General features: G+C 36.8%; 1 protein-coding gene across 6 annotated transcripts; it reads right to left on the bottom strand.

Annotated features, from left to right (window-relative positions):
* Positions 1 to 42: 42 nt before the first annotated feature.
* Positions 43 to 20,740, bottom strand: LOC306860870 (MYND-type zinc finger-containing chromatin reader ZMYND8-like). 6 transcript variants are annotated; one of them, XM_079402850.1, is made up of 20 exons: positions 20,624 to 20,740; positions 15,612 to 15,682; positions 15,032 to 15,192; positions 12,874 to 13,095; positions 11,154 to 11,267; positions 10,915 to 11,007; positions 10,638 to 10,725; positions 10,499 to 10,554; positions 9,775 to 9,852; positions 9,544 to 9,659; positions 8,688 to 9,151; positions 8,489 to 8,596; positions 8,250 to 8,396; positions 5,646 to 6,170; positions 5,135 to 5,551; positions 3,922 to 4,052; positions 2,947 to 3,027; positions 2,680 to 2,758; positions 2,235 to 2,474; positions 43 to 968 (listed from the first exon to the last, which is right to left on the bottom strand). In XM_079402850.1, exons 1-20 carry the CDS (start codon positions 20,635 to 20,637, stop codon positions 790 to 792), a joined length of 3,384 nt encoding a protein of 1,127 aa, XP_079258976.1. In that variant the 5' UTR covers positions 20,638 to 20,740; the 3' UTR covers positions 43 to 789. The 6 variants fall into 6 exon arrangements, with proteins under 6 accessions (XP_079258976.1, XP_079258979.1, XP_079258980.1 ...); XM_079402853.1 differs by having other exon boundaries at positions 12,874 to 13,017; XM_079402854.1 differs by lacking the exon at positions 20,624 to 20,740 and adding an exon at positions 17,459 to 18,498 and having other exon boundaries at positions 12,874 to 13,017.
* Between the last annotated feature and the right edge of the window lie 727 nt (positions 20,741 to 21,467).

The following is a 21,467-nucleotide window of genomic DNA, read 5'->3' as shown; positions in this document are numbered from 1 at the left end:
TAAACTAAAGTGTTACAGTAAGGGAAATGCATACACAGCTATTCTTGACACCAAATATTTGTCTCATGAAGACTTTATTTTTCTTACAGATATCATCTCTGCTTATTCTTTTGTATTTACAGTATGTAAACAAGAGAGTCCACAAGACAAGAGAAAAAAGAAACATGCCCACAATAAGTATAATCTTTTCCTTTACTCCTCTAGACTTTTGCTCGTTTTTGTTTTTCAAAAAGCCTTTCACGGGTGAAAGATATTAAAGAATTAAATCTTTGAATCTTTCCAAAAAAAAAAAAAAAAAAACCCCAAAAAAACGTAGTGACAATCCATTAGTACTAACAATCATATTCCATAAGTTTTTGACCTTGTACAAACACGCTCTTCATTTGATAAAAATGAACGTACTCTTTCGGAGGCACTTCTAAGTGCATCTTTCACATAAAAAAAAAAAAAAACTAGATATCGATCAAACGCATTTCTTGAAGTTTACAAAAGTTGATATGTATAAAAAAAAAAGGACAACAGTTTTACAGTTGCATATTTTATATCAAAGGGTGTTTCTGTCTTTGTACTAAACAAGTCACAAATTCAAATACGAAATGTACGTAGAAATGAATCAAACTTTTATAGGCATTACCCTAATGTTGTGTTGGATGTAGTGAACAGGAAGTGACACCATGATCACACTGAACAAGGAACAGTCTGTTCGAAATGAGTCAAGGTCCTTTGGTGTTAACATCTGACTCTCTTTGAATGGCACCGTTCTGATGATAAAAAGATTTCACACTCGGGTTATGAGACAGCTACGGAGGAGCTGCCTTTAGTGTTGTCCGTGGAAGGGGAGGGTCCTCGGTTTGCGGGTGATGTTCTTTCTCCGCTTGGTGAAGGTTGGGTTTTAGGGGACTGTCCTACAGGTTTTCCGGCTGCATCTGAACTGGCTTCTGCTTCAGTTTCCTGCTGAGATGCTGTGGCTGAGATGAAAAAGAGAAAGTTATAACTCAATTGCTATTCAGTAATAAATGCAAAAGAAAACAGAGAGTGGCTATGCTTAGAATGGAATACTAGCTTGCATACTGGATACTGTATACTAGTTAAAAAAGGACCCTTTTCACAGACTGTTCTGATGCATTTTTACAGTTATTAACACTGTAAATCTATCTTTAAAAACATATTAAGTACATATATAACACTATACTTTTGTGTTTTATTACCATGGTATTAATTTACACACAAACACATGTTAATGCTGTTGTGTGAGTGTTTCTAATACAACAGCTGAGAGAGTAAGGGCAAATTTGACAGCTTTCTCTTTTATGACCAACAATCTCTCAATATTTCTTTCCTCTTTTGGAAAGTCATAGAAACGCTATTGTGGATATTTTTTCTTTTGCTACTGGGGCAAAACAGAATGCAAAAATTATATATGTTAAAGTTTTTATTTACCATTACAGAAGTTTATCCAAATATGACAACCACTTCAAAGAAAACCCCTAACTTGAAAAGGGTCTCTAGTAAATGGTAAATAAAATGGTAAAAAGAAAAATAAATAAATAAATAGTACCTATTCAATGACGCGAGTGGCTTTCAGTTATCTTTTTGCAGTTAAAATTTGTTATGTCGTATTTTTTATTTATGTAAAAGGTCTTAACATCACTTAAATAATATTAAATCGCACTACAAAAAGTAAAATAATAACAATTACACGTCACAATGCTGGAAATGAAAATTCAATGTATACTGCACTTTTTGCCAAATATATTCCATTCCATGTATACAAAAATGGGCATTCTGTGCACAGTATACACACTATATACACGGGAGAAACAGTATAAGTGGTATATTTGTATGCTATTAGCCATTCAGAGTCTTGCATTTGGTGTATACTGACACACTGAGCTTTGGTGCTAATTTGGGCAATAACAGTTTGAATCTGGCCTGTTTCTTGATCCCTGTCATTTCTTGTCCTCTCTCTTCTAGTCTTTTGGTAAAAGTGGTACACTCTTGGAAATTAAACTTCTAAAAGCAGGTTTTCATGGCATTGCCATTGACAGAACCACTTAGTGCGAAGAACATAAGGATTATTTCATTATAAAGAACCTTTAATGCAATAGAACGTTTTCATTGATGATAAAGGTTCTTCGTGGAACCATAGACTCATTGAACCATAAAGAACCTTTATTGATAAGAGTGTAAAAAGCCAAAAACAGAAAAAGAGAGTAAGATATAGAACTGGTTACCTGACTGTGTGCAGGATTTCATGTGTTCGGGCCAGTGTGCCTGCTGGCAGGGGTAGTCGCAGTAACTCGTGTTCCAGCAGCAGTAGAAAATGGCCTCTTTTTTGCAGTTGGCACACCACTGCTTCTTCTTGGTCTCGTCCACCGCCTGCTGTTTCTCCATCTCCATCTGTTTCTTCACCTCTGACACCAGCCGCTCTCTCTCCTGCTCCAGACTCTGCCTCATTTCAGCCATGGTCAGCTCTACACACACAAAAATGCACACATAATAATGATATATCAGTGGCTGAAGCTCTGGCTTGGTCATCTAGAACTTATAAGAAGGGAGTTTAGTGATCGGTTCTCTGTAAATGTTCTATTCATTGCATTAGATAACAAAAGCATTTGCTATCACAAAACTACCATAAAGCAGTTTGCAGGGCTATTGTAAGTCATAAAGGAGAGTTACCGAGGTTATGTTTCATCTCTGATAGCTCCTGCTGATGCAACCACTGGAGTTTCTCAATCTCAATCCGCAACCGCCGGATCTGCAACAAAATCCACAGGGAATGTCAACCAAGAGAACCATAAAGTATTGCCATTATAGAAATTCAATCTGTCAGTCTGCAACCTATAAGTGTACAACCTATAAAGTAATTTTTTTTATAAAATACATATTGAGAAGGAGTATGAATGGTGGAACAAATTCAAGCAGAAATGACATAAAAGCACAAACCTCTGCAATGGTGTTCCCTGTCGTGCTCTTAGAAAGATCATTGTATATCTCTGTCATTGTCCCCTTGATCACGTCCATCATCTGCCATTGTGATGGAAAACACAGACAACAGTCAAAATCAACATTTAAAAAAAATTAAGGCACAGTTTAAGTAACAGTAGTTCAGCAGTAGAATTAATAAAAGATCAATTAAAATAATTATCCAAAAAACATCTTAATTCATTCCATATAATGAATTTACACACTAGAATGTATATATATATATATATATATATATATATATATATATATATATATACACATTCTAGTGTGTAAATTCATATATATATATATATATATATACATACACACACACACACAGTATCTCACAGAAGTGAGTACACCCCTCACATTTTTGTAAAACTTTTATTATATCTTTTCATGTGACAACACTGAAGAAATGACACTTGTGAGGGGTGTACTCACTTCTGTGAGATAGTATGTATATATATATATATATATATATATATATATATATATATATATATATATATATATATATATATATATACATATATATATATACATATATATATACACATATACACATACATATACACATATATATATATATATATATATATATATATATATATATATATATATATATATATATATATATATATATATACACACACACACACACACACACACACACACACTAGTGTGTAAATTCATATATATTGTGTGTGTGTATATATATATATATATTATTTATTTTTTTTATTTAATTTTTTTTTTATAATGAATTACAGCACAGGGAGCTGTATCTGTGGCCTGCAAATGTGGCAGTTGAGGCTTTGTGTTTGAAAACAGACACAAACATTTGAAAATGTTCTATTGCTTTTTATTGCTTCATTGCACTATATATGCTATTTAACTGAATTGTTTGACTGAACAGTAGTTACATCAGAAGTGAGTGAATATTGGACTCACCTTAGTGGTGTATTTGGCAATATCAGCGGCGACATCAGCAGAGGCCGGAGGGGTGAGGAAGTCTCCAGCCAGACTGGAGGCGGGCGTACCTGAGCCCATGTTAACAGGTGAAGTGTCTTTGTGTTGAACAGCTGGTGAAACAAGAAAAAGGTTTAATGCCACCTCGAACCAACATTATGGGTTCAGTACAAATTGAGCTGCATAATGTCGATCACCATAGAAAATACATTTGTCTTGTCTTTCAGTTTTATAGTTGTTGTTGTCGTAGTTGTTGTTTTTAAAAGCAAAAATCACTTTTGGAAGAGCGTGAAGCTGGAATGTGAAACTATACAGTATATAAATTATTTTTTTGGTAAAAGCACGCACTTAATTTTTTTTCATAAAAGAATGTATTATTTGAGCTTTAAAATGGTCATTAGCCTCACAAGGATGGACAGATGATGAGCCATGATGTCCAAATAAAGTTGTGACTTATTTAATATGGTGTGCTGACACTAGCATCCAGTCGACCTAGAGGTCTCATTGTTTATGTCATTTTCTATACACTCTTATATCTGATTTTTAAAAATCTAATTAAACAGATAATTAATCTAAAAGTTATTATACAAATTATAGTCAGTAAATAAAAACAGATATTTAGATATTCATCTAGATTATAAAAAGATTATTTTTATAACAATCCAAGACTGTGTGTGTGTGTGTGTATATATATATATATATATATATATATATATATATATGAAGAGTTTATTTGCAAAAACAGATAACTCAGTTTCTAAAAATATTCAAAAATCATGTTTTTTTATCCTGCTTTACAATTAATATCAATCAAACTGCAGTTGTGTTGTTTCGATTAAATGATAATAATAAAAAAATACAGCTAACTAACATTATAAAACACAATAAAAACATGATAACAATAAAAAAAACATTTATGAAAATTAATAAAAACGGATTTATCATATATATTTCATATATATTTTTTATTATTTATATAGATTATTTCAGGGCAGGGATTTTTTAATCTAGGGGTATTCGTCTAGATCAGAAAACAAATTAATATTTTTTTATAATCCATTAAAAAACAAATTTAATTCTTATATATACACACATATATACATACATATATATATATATATATATATATATATATATATATATATATAATTTAAATTATTATGGGAATAAAATTTCTGCACTGTCATGTATTTACCTTTGACGGACTGTCTGGTCTGGTAGCGTGTGCTGGAGTTGTTGGCTGAGGTCTGGGGCTGCGCTTGGCTCTGCGCCACTATCTGAGGAGCTGTCTCACCTTGTTGCTGTCTCTGCACCTTCTGAGACGACGTCTGCAATTTACCACCAGCTGGGTTCGTAGCAGGCCGCTGGGCCGGCTGTGTGCTCTCCTTAGGCAGCAGAGGGCGCTGTTTTTTCACCATATTGGAAGCGACCGGGACAGCAGACATGGCTTGAACAGCCGAGGTGGAGGTGGCTTGAGTGGTCGATGCAGTTGTGACGGTGGCTGGAGGCTTGATGGTTGATGCTGCTGCATCTTTTGGACCGGGACTGAAGGAAGATGAAGTGTTATCTGTGGATGAAGGAGCTGATATGCTGGTAGATGCAGAAGTTTTACCTAGACATAAAGAAGAACAAAAACAAAGATTCAGATTAGAAACTCTAAATATAATGTTTTTACAGAAACAAAATCCAACCTGTTAGGTACATACCATCTGTTTTAATGCCTGTCTGATCTTTAGTTGTGGAGATGGGGGCTGATGGGGCCTCTCGCTTGGCTTTCTTCTTTTCCCTCCCACCTTGTTCTTCACCGAGGTCAATCACCAGCTCCCGCTCGGAGTCAGAGTCCACATCCAGCTCTGATCCAGCAGGCCGAACGTCCTGCCCAGGCTGTGACCTCTCCTTCTGGGTCTGCTGCGAGGGTTTGCTCTTCTCCTGGGAGTCTTTCTCCAGACCACCGCTTAACTTCTCTTTGGTCTGGGGATCTGAGGATTTCTTGTCTGCAGCTGGTGTTCCTCCAGCTGTTGATGGGGCAGTGTCTTGGTCTTGTTCTTGAGTGGATGGAGGTCTGGGTCTCTTTTTGGAGTCTTTGTGGACACTGTTGTTGTGGTTAGTGTTCTTAGGCTTATGTTCATCCTCAGACATGTATTCGCTGTCGCTGGAGTCCGATTTGTCCGAGTCGTCCGAGTCACTGTGCTCAACCCCACGGTACACATCATCTGAGATCTCATTGATTCCTGTGGATAGAGAAAGAGACATTCTTTTCAGTTTTAATTTGACAGACTCCATAAGCTCAAAAGCAGGGTTTCAGACAAACAACACTGTTCAAAAGTTTGGGGTCGGTAAGGTTTTTCCACATTTTTGAAAAAGAAGTCTCTTATGCTCACCTATCCTCCATTTATTTGATCAAAAATATTTGTAGTATCGTGAAGTATTATTAGAACTAACAATTTTCTATTTCCTGTGAAGTACAAGATTACTAGTAATACATAACCCACAATTCCTGAAGCACAATCCACCAATCAACAATAAGTGAAACAAAAATCTAGGCAATATTTGCAGGTTACCTTCATAACTTTAGCTAATAGTAGCCACCTTCCCTAGTAAAAAAATATATATATATATAAAATACTTGTATTTCATACTAAGTAGGCCTATACTTCAAATCCATGAACATCTATTGACATATCTCTTAACAATTACTAATATAAAATTATAATTCAACTCTATTGAGTATTTCTTTATTGCACAATGCACATTACTTAAGTTATTAAGGATTGTATGATCTCTTCTTAATATCAGTCTTTAAATGCAAGATGTTTAAAGTGTACCTGATGTATACTTGCAATAGTTCCACTTTCACAATCTTTAGCTGGACTTCTGCACAATTAAAGTGCATTAAGCACAAAATTAGTTGTTCCGATTTAGCAGACTTTAATTATATCAGTTTAGTATATCAAAATAAATGTATTTAAAATACTATATCCATCCCGCTTAGGGTAGTTAAATTGCTAGCTACCTATGAAATGCTAATCTATACAGAATTCTGTAGGGTTGAGCATAAAAACAGTAGTAGTGTTTTCTGATAAGACAATAAAACTACACAAAAACCCAGACAGATTAAATTATCATTCACAATGCTTTATGGGAGTTATAAGTGTAGTTTATTGCCTCATACAAAGAATGTTAAGGTTGTACAAAGTGTAGAATTAGAGATGGAATTTGAACTGAGTTGTTGAAAACTAACAGGAAGTTAAACTGGAATATGAATTGGAATAACAGGAAGAGAAATTTAACGGCAGTTAATGGCATTCTGGGAAATGAAGATTTCTTCTACCCTGGTTTATAAACCTGTTTGTCCATCTGTCTGTAAGGCCTGTAAAAACACCTAGCATTTATTAAAGTTTCTTTTTGACTCTCAAACAAGGCTGTCAAACTAACATTAAAAAATGGTTTTGACAAGCTTTCCCTTTTCGTGTTAATCTTACACTTTTCAATCCATTCAATCAATTATATAGGATTAATTTGAATTAAAATTAAAGTGACATGCGTCCAAGACTGACAGAAGAGAAGAAATTTAATTTCTTTGTGCACAAAAAGTAGTCTTGTAGCTTCATAACATTAAGGTTGAACCACTGATGTCACATTAACTATTTTAATGATGTCCTTACTAACTTTCTGGGCCTTGAACGTGTCAGTTGCATTGCTGTCTATGGAGGGTCAGAAAGCTCTCGGATTTGTCAAAAAATCTTAAATTGTGTTCTGAAGATGAGCGAAGGTCTTACGGGTTTGGAACGACATGAGGGTGAGTAATTAATGACAGAATTTCCATTTTTGGTGAACCCTTTAATTTTAATTCTACTCTTTTAATATTTAAATTTCAATGCTAGCTCCTTTTGCTACCTCAAATTGAAGAATTGAACTAGAAATGAAAGCTAGTGCTGTCAAACGATTAATCGCGATTAATTGCATCCAAAATAAAAGTGTTTGTTTACAGAATATATATATGCGTGTACTGTGTATATTTATTATGTATATATAACAGGCGTGTAACGATACGTGTATTCGTATTGAACTGTTCGGTACGAGGCTTTCGGTTCGGTACGCGTTACAAACCGAACGATTTGTTGGACAAATCCTATTACGTTTGGATAATAATAGAGCTTAAAGTGTGAGAAATATCAGTGCCACTGCGCTCAACAACGCAGCCCAAACGACGTAACAGGCAACGTGCTGTCTGCCCCGTGAAAAAAGCGGATGATCTTTGTAGAAGTTTACTGCTAATCATCATTTGTGTGCATGCACATGTTAATTACCCAGCTGAGCTTTGCAGCTCTCTATAGTTTTATCCAAACTTCTAGTAGGTTTTTTGGGAGAGTTGAGGAGAACCGACGTCCCTTGCTGCTGCTGTTGTTGTACAGTCTCACTCAACTCCTTCAGGTCCATTTCAGCTTTAATGCGATCTGAGGGAATACATCCAACACAAATATTCAACAAACACAGAGAAATAAAGCAGTGGTCATTTCTGTGAGCCTCAGGTTGATTCGAGACTCACCCAGATTGAGGTTAAGGATGCCTCCCGTGCCCGAACTCCTCTCCTGTTTCACCGGCGTGGGCAGGAGAGGCTTGGGGCTGTTGCTTGTCTTTAGAGATGCAGGAGATGCTGTGGGCAAAAACTTTCAAACTTTAATCACCCACTATTAATCGTAAAACAAAACACTAGCCATTTTAAGGCATTAAATCTAATGAATCACCTGTATAATCCATTGAATCTTCACCACCGCTATAGTGACTCGATGACACTCTCGCCCCTCGTTCGTCCTGCTCGAGGTCTGACCCCGTGTGGACTGAGGAGTTGGTACTCATTGGTGATCTGGGCACGTCCGTCACTGAGATCCGCCGTCCCGCCCCTCCTGACTTACTCAAGAGCATCTTGGGGGATGCGGTCATGTCGAAGCTGAACTTGACTTTGTCCTGTTTCTCAGGCTTCACCGTGCCTTTTTTAGGGTTATTAGGATCCTGCAGCATTTGGAACTGGTTGTTGGGTGTGTAAGGTGTCCGGAACGGGGCGTAGTTGAATACGCTGTATTTCTTGCGCACGTTTTCCACGTAGACCTCCATTTCTTGCATGGCGCTGTTGAAGATGCTTTTGGTCTTCTTCACAGAGAAAGGGATCTCCTTAGACATGAGGTAACAGTTGTTTATGGGCACCCAGGCTCTGAAAGGCAAATGAGCAAGAAAGTACACATTTTAATGGATATAAAAAATTGTGTATGGCAGTAAAATTCCATAATAATATTGATATTGTTGTGAATAAAACAAGACTATTAAGAATTATTAAATTTGAATGTACATATAAATATAGATGAAGAAATACTATATAAATATAAAAAATAAATTCATGATATTCTTGAGTCTATAACAAATCAATTATTTAATTTTTACTAATACAATAACACTAATGTTAACCCATTTTTTAAAACGTAAAACTAAACAGACTAAACACATTGTGGCAATTGTAGCCAAAATGAGAATTTGATTTAGATTAGATTTGCTGGATGTTGTTGTTTATATATTTTGTAAATGTCATTAACAGATTAACAGTCTCACCTGTCATGCTGGCCAAAGAACCGTGCGTCCACCTGACCCTCCTTGTCCCTCAAGGCTTTAGCGGGCCAGAAGGGAAAACCTTTCAGTTTGGCCCACACTAAAGGATGAGGCTGAGACTACATGAAAACAACAAATATGACCATGAAATACAGCCCAGATATTTAACTAGATGATTTAAAAAATATATATTACAAAATTATAATTTTTTTTTTTAAAAGGTCATCCTCTTACACAAGGTTCACAGAACCAGTTGTCCCTCTTCTGACAGGCAGACAGGTAGCACTCTGGACAAACCTCAATTTCATTCATCTGTGGATGATTTATTAACACTGTAATTTGTTTTCTAGGACCAGCTTATCATAAATAAATTTGTACAATTTGTACAATTGTACCGTTCAAAAGTTTGGGGCTTATTTATTTTTTGGAAAGAATTTAATGCTTTTATACACCAAAGATGCATTCATTTAATCAAAACCGACAGTAATGGCATTTATAATGTTACAAATTTTTTTTTTTTTAAATAAATGCTGTTCTTTCAAACTTTCTATTTATCAAAGAACCCTGAAAAAATGTATTACGGTCTTCATAAAAATATTAAGCAGCACAACTGTTTTCAACACTGATAATAATTAAAAATGTTTCTTGAGCAGCACATCAACATATTTGAATGATTTCTGAAGGATCATAATGTAACGATGAGTAATGATGCTGAAAATTCAGCTTTGCCATGACAGGAATAAGCTATGTTTTAAAATATATTCAAACAGAAAATGTATTAAGTTATTTTGCATTGTAATAATAGTTGCTTTACTGTATTTTTTACAAATTAATGCAGTATTTCTGAGCATAAAGAGACTTTCTACATTAAATCAAAACTTACAGACCGAAACTTCTGAAAGGTAATAAATAAGCATGTATAACTTGCTTTATATATTGTAAGGATTATAATACTCACCTCATGTTCACAGATCTTGACAATAACTTTAGCAGTTGCTGTTAGCTTATGGTTTCCTGAAATAGAGCCATTGAAACTTCATGAATGTACAGATATGAGTCAAGATACATGCACACTGATTTCCGAGACCGGCACTAACCTCCATTATATATGATACAGTTGTGTAGAATCCACTTCATGTCAGCCAAAAATGCTTCTGTGCAACCGTACATTTTCTTCTTGATATTCTACAGACACATATTTCTCAGTTACATTTTTCTCTACCTTTAGGCACATACAGTGGCCTCAATCTAAACTTTAAACAAAATGTTGATGTTTACTCGGTTTTGCATGATTAAACAATATATATACTCTTCAAAATCAACACAAAAAAAATACCTGGACACTTGTAACACAGAAAGCTTGGCCTGATCTACCTTCTCCAGAGTGGACAGGTCCATGGGGTGAAATATATACTCGGCATAATCCGGGTGCTGTTCTAGTGACACTGGCTTCTGAAATGGTTCGGTCTGCAAGATAAATCATTCATAATGATACACCGCAAAGGTTGAATCGATGTAACCTAATCACATTAAAACTGAGACCACCAAAATGAAACTATGGTGTGATTAAATAAATTTTGAGGGTATGGTGAGGTAGGCTATAGTTGACTCACCCCTGGCTGTTTCATTTTCTGCAAAGCGAACTTCAGCAGGTAGGACAGCTGCTCCAGGTTCAGCATGCTCATAGCTTTACTCTGAGTCTCTATGCACTCAGCCACCGTTATTTTCTGAAGTAGAGAATGGAATGACTACTATATTCATAAATCACCTGCATACAGTTCATAATCATTCATGTGCTCTCTAACATTCTCAAAGTGACTGTTGGTTCAGTTACTGTCTATTTAACTTGATAAAATGTATTCAAATAAATTCTTTCTAGGGGTGTAAAAATGCATTGATTCAATTTTCAGTGGTAAACATATTACTTGTGCCGGAATAAATTGATTTGTCAACAAATTTCAGATTTTATGCTGCATGACAAGATTTGGTAAAAATGTTAGCAAAATTAATTGTTGTCAGAGCAAATATCTACACCAATACATAGCAATTTCAACCTGTTTAACTAGTTTCTGAATGGTTTAGTTGATTCTAATCCAAACAAAAGATTTAAACTCTTACTCTTAAGTAAGGAGTAATGAAGCACCCGTATGTCACACAGAAGGTTCCAAAACCCAGTAAGCTTGTGTCTACTGCATAGAACGCATCCTAATTGCTATGGAACCTCATAATTCAAAAGCAGAAAAAAAAAAAAACAGCGAACGGTCACGCAAAACGCTCAAGACATTCTCCTCAATGATTCTAATAAAGTTTAAGGTTAGTATGTCACTAAGATAACAACACAATTATACTGATACGCGATAGCACGATAAGCATAAAAATATATAATCAATATGCTCAAATACTGGTCAAAATAGTCCATTTAATTACACCGGGAAACAACATTTAATCAACACTAGTATGGTCTGAAATTCTGCTATTTTGGATTTTAAAAAAACTAAAAACATCCAAGGATTCTCCAAGACACTGTGATATTTTGGGCAAAATGATACATCTTTAAAGGGATAGTTTACACTTCGGGAACACAAAAAGAAGATATTTTGAAGAATGTTGGGAATCAATCAACATTCGAGCCCGCTGACTTCCATTATATTAGACAATTCTCAAAATATATTTTATGTTCCACAGAAGAAAGTCATGTCAGTAAGTGTTATTTTAGTACTATTTACATAATTTTATAGTATTCATTATTTTATTTTATTTTTTTATTTTTATTTTAATTTTAGTTTAAGTTTTAGTATTTTTTTTGCGCTACATTTTGTGCTTTTGTAATTTGTATTAGTTTTTAGGGTTTTTATATTTCTATATAGCTTTTATTTATTTTTATTTAAGTTTTAGTAATTTTAGCACTTGTCCACTTGTCTTCAGTTAGTTAAAGCAACATTTAAGTTTCTATTTTATTTCAGCTTCATTTAAATTAACCAAAAAAATAAAAAAATAGATACTTTTAATGAACATTAATAAGACTATAGGCTACAGTTTTGGAATGACACGAGAGTGAGTAAATAACCATTTTCATTTTTAGGTGAACTACCCCTTTAAGACAGACCAATTTTGGTTACTTTTTGAAACAATCTTCACATCAGAACTGTGCCTGTCCCACATAATAATCAGGCAGCTCACTAGGTTTTGGAACAGATCTAAAGTTTCCATTTGCCTTGTTATGGCCAGTATTTATTGCTATTTAGCGGCGCTTCAGGTTCTGAACATATTTAAACTGCCAGAAGGACAGTCCCATGACATAACAGCTGACATACAGTATACAGTCCTCAGTACCTCGCACTCTGGACAGAACCAGTCGCCCTCAGGCTCTGCGGCCAGTTTGAGGCACTTGGCGTGGAAGACGCGCGGGCAGAGCTCACAGCAGAGCACCTGGCCCTCGCGGTGACACACCCAGCAGTAGAAGTCATTCCGCCCGTCCTGCGGTACAACATCAACAGGGTCTGTGGTGAGTGCGGGCTGCTTGACATAGTAAAAGGGACCATGTCTGAGCTCACACTGAAATGCAGGCAAGAGAGACAGGGCAAGGGGTCAAATCACAAGCCACAACACTCGCTGGGGAAACGTAGCAAGGCACTGCAATAAATCAAGCACGGACAGGTAAGCAGTCACATGACCACTGGGTCAAAAGCGGCACACTGGGAAGACACTGTAGGATTTCATTTAACATTTCTGTAAACACACATCATGACCCATGTGTGATCTGAAAAGACACGTGGTGTCTGAGTTCAAGTGTGTTTGAATGAAATCCTAAATTATTATCAGATGCCAAATACAGATTAGCAGGATCAAGAGACGGGCAAAATATACTTCAGACCAAGTTGTGAATTAATGGAAATAGAGTTTTTCAATTGACAGCTAATAATTAGTTTTCAATATCTGTAAGGTAATCAAAAGAAATCGATTAATATAAATGTGCTTAGAGTTTTTAAAATAAGTTCAATAAGCAAATCAACACTTGGCATCTTTCATGAAACATTGTTCATATGCATTGCAACACACCACCAAAAAGACAGCACAGCATTCAATAAAATCAGTGCACTTCATTTTTAGCTGTAATAAAGTGAACATACAGACAGTGGGCCCAAAAAGAAGCATTTGGACACGCGTTTTTAAAATGTGTCATCTTAAAACAAATTATTAGTAACGAAAGCAACAGCTTTTCTCAGAACTAACTTCCCTCTAAGCTATTTTTGCAGTGACATTAAACAGCTGGAAACCACAGGTGCAAGTATATACACTACAGTTCAAAGGTTTGGGGTCAGTAAGATTTAAAAAAAAAAAAAAATAAATAAAAAAAAAAAAATATATATATATATATATATATATATATATATATATATATATATATATATATATATATATATATATATATATATATATATATATATATATATATATATATATATATATATATATATATATATATATATATATACACACACACACACTTTTACTCAGCAGTGATACATTAAATTGACCAAAAGTGACAGTAAATACATTTATAAATGTCACATTATGTTCCATTTCTATCTATTTCTAGATTTCTATTCCAAATAAAATGCTGCTCTTTTGCGCTTTGCATTCCTCAAATAAAAGAAAAAAAATGTCTCAGTTTCCACAAATATTTTAACCTTGGTGAGGATAAGAGACTTTTTTCAAAAACATCAAAAGACCTTATCGAATACCGACCCAAAACTTTTGAACGGTATATAAATTTCATTTATTCAATTAATATTAAATATTCTATTTTGTATTATTTTACTATCTAATGCAATGACATAAAAAGGGGATAGTTCCCCCAAAATTAAAATTCTGTGTTCATTTATTGACCCCCGTCTCTTTCCCAACTTTAATGACGTTATTTATTATGTGGTCTTTTTGTCCATATTTTGTCCAATGCTGTTTGGAACCCATTCACTTTCATTGGACAAAAACATGTTCCACTGAAGAAAATGATATTTAGAACAACATCGGGGTGAGTAAATGACGTATTTTTTGTTTTGGAGTGAACTATATCCTTTAAATATGCCTGTGGTGTCCAAATGCTTTTTGAGGCCACCCTGTAGCTTACAAGACAGAAATCCCCACAAGGGGTCGACTTTGTTCATGCAAATCAGTAAAAGCATTCGGCCCTTTCAGTGACCCACTGGTTTTATCATTAAAAACTACACATTGAATGAAAATTAAAATCAAACACACATTTACAAGCCACAATCAATCCTGATTATTCCGATTGGCCGTTTGAATAGAAAAATGCAAGATAATGTAAAAAGGACACAGGAAGAGACAAGAGTTTGATTTACAAACCAAAGGTCTGTTTTGGATACTACAAATGCTTTTAAATTAATTTGAGCAAGAATTCTCAGCTCAAATCAGTTACAATTCAACAAATGGGCATCGGGAAGAGAGGGAAGCCTAGGAGGGAACATACTTGGTCTTTATTGTTGCTGATCAATCCCGGTTTCTTCTTCTTCTTTGTGGGACTAGGTGACGTGTCAGAAGGAGAGTGTCCGTTTGAGGAATGTGGAGGACTGGGTGCTTTCCTCTTCTGCACAGCCGGTGCCTGCTCCACTGATCCTAGATCAGGGACTGCTGATGAAAAAACCACAGCTGCTTTATTATGCAAAGCCTCATGGATAATACAACACCTCACCCAGCTGGGCCTGTGATTGTGACCTTTCAAAGCATCGACAACACAAACCACCATTGACCTCCACATGCACAAAGAGGGTTGCCTTTTATGCACATCTTCAAAAATAAAACAAAAGATGTCGTATCAAACGTCTTACTGACCTACTAACACGAAGCACCAGATAGCAGCAATCAGTCAGCATAATGAAAGAGAAAATTAGGTTGCATGCCACATTTGATGTGGTTCAGATTGACTTGCTTTTTATTCATTTCAGCTGAATAACTGTACTCTCACAATCTGAATCTATTTTTGGAGTCTGTTATGTAAGATTAAAGCATGAACTGAGAAGCTAAAGCAAAAGAATCAAAGAAAAAAATACCTTTGGGTGGCATGGACACCTCCATCCCATCAACCGCATCAGACTCCGTCTTTATTTCCTCCACAGCCAAACTAAATGAAGAAAGAAAACACTGGAATAAGACACTGAAATCTCATGAGGTCTCCCCCTGAGATAAAAGACTTGGGTGATGTAATCTAATCTCCAGAGTTATGTTGTTGTTGTTCATAGCAATTGTCCTCCATTCCACATCTGAAGCACTTTTGCTTGTGCAATGAGACCCTTGCATGTGTATTGCTTTGTCTGAACTGTGCTGCAACCAATCATGGGCCTGTAGAGTGAATTTACAAGATGATATTAAGCCGTTTAACCTTACGGGGGAAACTCATCTGATCGAGACGCGCAAGGCGTAAACTCTCTCTCTCTGTGTCTAGTAATAGATCAGCATCTCCTTCAAATGAAGCAAACATGTTCATGGGAAATACCGCCGGAAACAGGTCCACTCACACAAGGGATTATGGAGTAGACGTCTGCTGAGCACTGGAGAGTGTCTCATTGGTCTACTTCTTGTCTGAGAGGATTTGGCCTCTTCCAAGTTCAGGTGTAATCGGTACTAAAATACCATCAGCTACTGACATGGATACATTCAAAATGTGGCCTATAAAGCATAACATTTACATTAGGCTGCCAGGCTGAGTAGTAGGGCTTTGCATCATATAATTTAGCAAAAACAAAAGAAATGATAACTTCACTTGTAAGGAATTTTAACAACAATAAGTTAAAACAAAGCACTTGCATTATTTTGAAACCCTTCACACAATATGTGAATAAAATTCCTTCACATTGATTCATTTTTGTTGTCCGCTCAGAAAAAAAATAGACGTAGGCCTCAAAAAAGACCCGTACTATAACACAGTGCCCTAAGTCACTAAACAAAGCGCTAAAGTGCTAAAAAGTGAATTTTCTGAAACAAAACGAGTGGACATTGTAAAAGGTTAAATTGTTATTAAAAAAGCGATTTTCAACGAAACCGCAATTTACGCAAATAAACAGCGACTACCAATAGGAGCGATTCGCCACATGATACATTTGAATACTGCTGCAGAATAGGAACGACTAAAAAAAAACTGTCAGATCAGAGATTCGAAGAACTCCAATGATTTAATAATTGTCAGCGTAAATGCCATTTAACCAGCCACCACTGCAACGAGCGACATCACATTTTTTAATAGTCACTTGGGTTTAGTTTTTGTGGCGATGTACTGAGTAGCCCCACCTATAATGAAATCTCATCGAACAGATGAAAATTTTGGTCAGTGCAGTTCAAATTTTAACATTGCGTTGTTTTTGGCATGTTAAGGCCTTTAGTATGTGCTTCTGAAAAAACACTATTTGCACAACCCAACATATTTCGCAATTGATATATCCAACAGTTTTGTGAAGTGGTATTTCTAACCAGTGAAAATTCAGTGGATAAGACAACCCAAAACAAATTTGCTTAATTTGCGCTTTTAGTCTTTCGCGATCAATGTGACAGTTTTAAGAAAAATTTCAATAAAAATTTGTTCTGTTCAAGTTTCTTGAATGTGGCCCAACACTTGCAAATAAAGATCTATGCTTCTAACTTAGCATTTGATCTTGTTGTGCTACTATTTAATATTATCATCTGATAAAATGTAACATCTAAGACAGAGGTAACAAAATAGATGCAATACATTTAGCGATAATTTAATTTGATCAGAAACATTTAACAATTAAGAACAGTTAATAAAAATAAACTGATAAGCCGAAGAATTTAACAGCAACAAAAAGACGTGACTACTTAATATTCAACCACACGTATATTGACCACAATGAGGCCTTATTCACCCCATACAGAGGAAACCCACCACGGTCAATCAATCAACAAAAATCTTCTCAACCGCAAGGGTAGGACGGAAATGACGGGAACCAAAACGATGCTCGTAAATGACAGGTGAAAGAGAAGAGGCCAACGGTACAAACAAAATCCTACGACGACGAGGCCTTGATTCCGGTCTTTGTGCAGAAGAAAACACCACAAAAGAATAGAAGCTGGCAACGGTTCTTCATTACATGAGGTCAGGATTAGGATCAGTGTTGAGAACGACGAGCACGATTGAGAGGATTGATCATCAGGCCACAATGAGGCCTTAGTCTTTCACTAATTCCCATTGACGGGGCCACGGCTTGACATCGTAAAAATAAATCCATGTACTGTCACTGTTTAGATATTCAGAGACTTCCTCCAAGAGGACAATGAAAAGGAAAATTCATCAAATAAATCCAAAATGGCACATAATCCTCTGTGGAGATGAATAAAACTCACCTTTCTCACAAGAAAATATTCCAGGTTGTTCGTAAAAATAATAAATAATATGTCAGAAACGACAATAATGGCATTAGTCTGGAGAAAGAATATCCTAAATAAGACATGCAATGTCTGAGATGGGAAATGCACATCTATGCGTGTAGCCCAGGGCCTGAGGGCTCTCCATTTTTTACTTTAATGCGAGGCCGAAAGGAGCCGCATGGATGTCATGTCACATTATGGCCACGTCAGGTCAAAAACTCCCATCCACCAGGCCTCTCTGTTCCTGCTCGCTTCAGAAAGGTCAAGTAATGTCAAGCCAGCTGCGTGGGTGAAGATCCAGATCTCTACACTAATATCAAAGAAACAGGAAGTCCTGAAGCTGATCCAATGAAGAGAAAGAAAACCACCGCTCTGTAAGCAAACCGGCCTCCAAAACTGGGTCTTCTAGAACGATCTGAGCAGAGAGACAATCAGAGGTCCTCGCAAACAGACCAAATAAAGAGAAAGGCAGCTGTGAATGTGGAGATAACTGGTCAGAGACTGAGCCGAGGTCTTTTTTTCTCTCCTCGCAGGAAATGAGAGTGCCTCCCTTCCCCCACCGCTCTGCTCGAGCTCCCCTTCCCCCTCCCTCTAGGCCAGAGACGCGGGCTCTGGCACGTCCATGGCACAGGAGCTTACAGTAAACAGGGAGAACGAGAGAAACCTGTGCATACAGGTCAGTCTCAAGGGCCACAGCTGAGAAAAACAAGTGAAGTGGTAATGCACTTGAGTATCAACATGCAAACAAACGTTTTGCCTTTCAGACAAGGCAAACCTCTCTCCCAGATTGTAATCCTGAGCTATTAAAAAGAGCAGCTTTGTGGTTGGTGACTCTGTGAATCATTTCAAGGGCAAGCAGTGACTTTACAAGCACACCGTTGTTTCCTGTCACAGATGTCGATGTTGATATGATTAGAGTTTTTTTCTGTTGCTCTCTGCTGATATAACGCAGGCAAAATAGCCTTGTCAGACCACTACCGGTCATTTCCTCCAAATGGCACGAAGCCAATCACCACAATCCTTTATAATGTTGTTTCCTTGACAAGAATCCCAAATGGCAGTGGCATAATCTCCCCGGGAACACACAAAACGTGAGCTGTACCGTACCGACGTAAAACCCTCCAGTCATTTTCCCATAAAGAGTAGTTAGGCTAATAATATATAAAGATCTAGTCGGCTGTATTGTGATTGCAATTAAATTAATTGTTCATAATTACAACAACTAACTCACAAGCCATTTGTTGTTGATATACGGTGAAATTTGATACGTATTTGATGGGGGGGGGGGATGAAACGCAGCCATAAATATCATTAGAAAGGCCAAGGATCCATTGGGAATGCGGCAGGAGGCTTTTGGTCCCGTGTGGTTTGCGCTCGCTTGTTTTGTCTTTGGGAGCAGCTGTGTGTGTATGTGGCAGTGCTATTTTATTGTTAACTTCAACATAAATCTCTGAAGAACATAAAGGAGATGAATAATATGTAAATATCATCCAAATTACGTTTTACACTATAGGCAGTTCTATGACAAGAATCGGTTTTGTTTCTACATAATTAAAAGTTTAAAAAGAAACTGAATTCAACATTTATATTTCAAAACTATTTTAGAGGCGATGATGCTAACTTTGCAGTAAAGCAATGGAAAACATATCTGATCATAAAGAAAACGAAAGTCGATCATAATTCTGATGAACTCGATGGCTTTTTGTCATGTGGCTGTCTGTGGGCATTACTTAAAGAGTATGTATGCTAATTATTGGCCTAAGGAAAAAATTATTTCCCCGTTTCCTTATTATAAAGTTTTTGAATGATTTGTATAAATTTGATAAAATCCTTATCCAAAAATAATTAATGCTAGAAAAAGCAGCATAGACACATGAAAGAATGGTGTCTCAGACTATTTTTAAACTCACGCTTGCAAAAATGCCAGCAAAAATGCAGATAGACCAATTATTTTCTTAAGGATGTGTTCAAAAACAGCAAAAAATAGCTTTACCACCAACTAAATGAAGAATGACACTAGAATGTCATCAAACATCCCTCCTGAATGAAGCTAAAAATATAACCTGAAAATATAAAACAAATACGAAAAATGGAATTTAAAATAAAAAAATTGAAGTTTTAAATTCAGCTCTGCCCCTCATTGGTAGCTCACGTCCTGAATTACCCATCCTGCCCCTGTGTAAAATGACCACAGCTGGGGCTCTCAGCTCTCTAATAAGGCCCTAACAGATGCCTCCATTTTCTATGGCGTGGCTTGTGACACAAACAGACAATGAGACAGGCAATCAGCTTACAAAAGTACATCACCCGAGCACCCCACCCCCCTGATCCTCCACCCCCTACCTGGGGCAGATCAACAGAGGGCCCTACATAACCAGAAATGACTGTCACTGAGCTGTTTGTCAGTACAGCAATGAGTGATAGCTGACTTCGTCTGCCGTGTAACCATGTGACCGAGCAGCACACGGGCCAAAGCTCAGGAGAGCGAGAGGGAAAGAGCCTGACCCCCTTCTCTGGCCCTCTCCCCCACCTCCTTCCTCCTCTGCCCTGTTTTTCTGAGGCACAGGCCTTTGCTAGGCCTCCCCAGTCACTGGAGAATCAAATCTGCAATTCACAGTGTTAGCAGTGGATGAAAACAGTACAATGACAAGAAAGGACAGACGTAAGAAAACATCAGGCTTACCTCTGTGGATGCATGGCTGAAACAGTGTAATGTCAATACTTATAAAACATGGAGGACTGCCTCAGCCTTTAGACAAGGGAGGGCTCTCCTCTCCACACTCAGAGCTCAGGCCTGTCTGATCAGAGCAGGGCCGTGACTGGCTGCCCTCCCACTAGCAGGATGTAAGGCCTCGTCTGATTGGCCGAAGCGCTTCCTGAGTAATTATCTTTGTTCGGCACTGGCAGGATCAGCAGTGAGTGCGGGAAAGAGCACAGAGGAGAGGGAGAGAGATATCTAGGCCTCACTCGCTCAAAAAACCTGCTTGCTTTGTGCAGAGCCGCTGCGAAATGGCAGCAAAATGTCGCTTAGCTGTAGATGTGGTGAAAATATGGTGGGATTTTGCATTAAAGCTCTTTTGTTTGTCTCGCGTCCGTGTGGAGCCATAGGCCTTTGTTTAATCCCTCCCCCCACCGGAGCCGGTTGAGAAATAGGAGACACTCCTTTAGTGAAAATGAGCCCTAAGCAAAAATAGTGCAGCCACCATGACTTCCTGTGCATGAACTGCAACCGATTCTTGAGCAATATGTAAAGCAGATGTGATAATCCACCTAAAATGAGACAAATCAATGTACTATATGTCAATAATCAGTGCAAATCCAAATGAAATACACTTGGACATTATATAATGAGTGAAGTAACAAAACAGATTGCATTAACTAAAACCTGAAGCACTGAAAAACAATTCATTATATTCAATGAAAACTGTTTTTTAGAAAAAGCATAATGAAAGATATCTCTGACTAAATTCACAAAGTAGAAGAGCTAGACAGATGCCATAGAGTCATAGCAGTATTGGTGCTGCTAA

Source organism: Barbus barbus, assembly GCF_936440315.1.
Source record: "Barbus barbus genome assembly, chromosome: 41".
NCBI lineage: Eukaryota > Metazoa > Chordata > Actinopteri > Cypriniformes > Cyprinidae > Barbus > Barbus barbus.
This window is presented reverse-complemented; position numbering and strand designations above follow the sequence as displayed.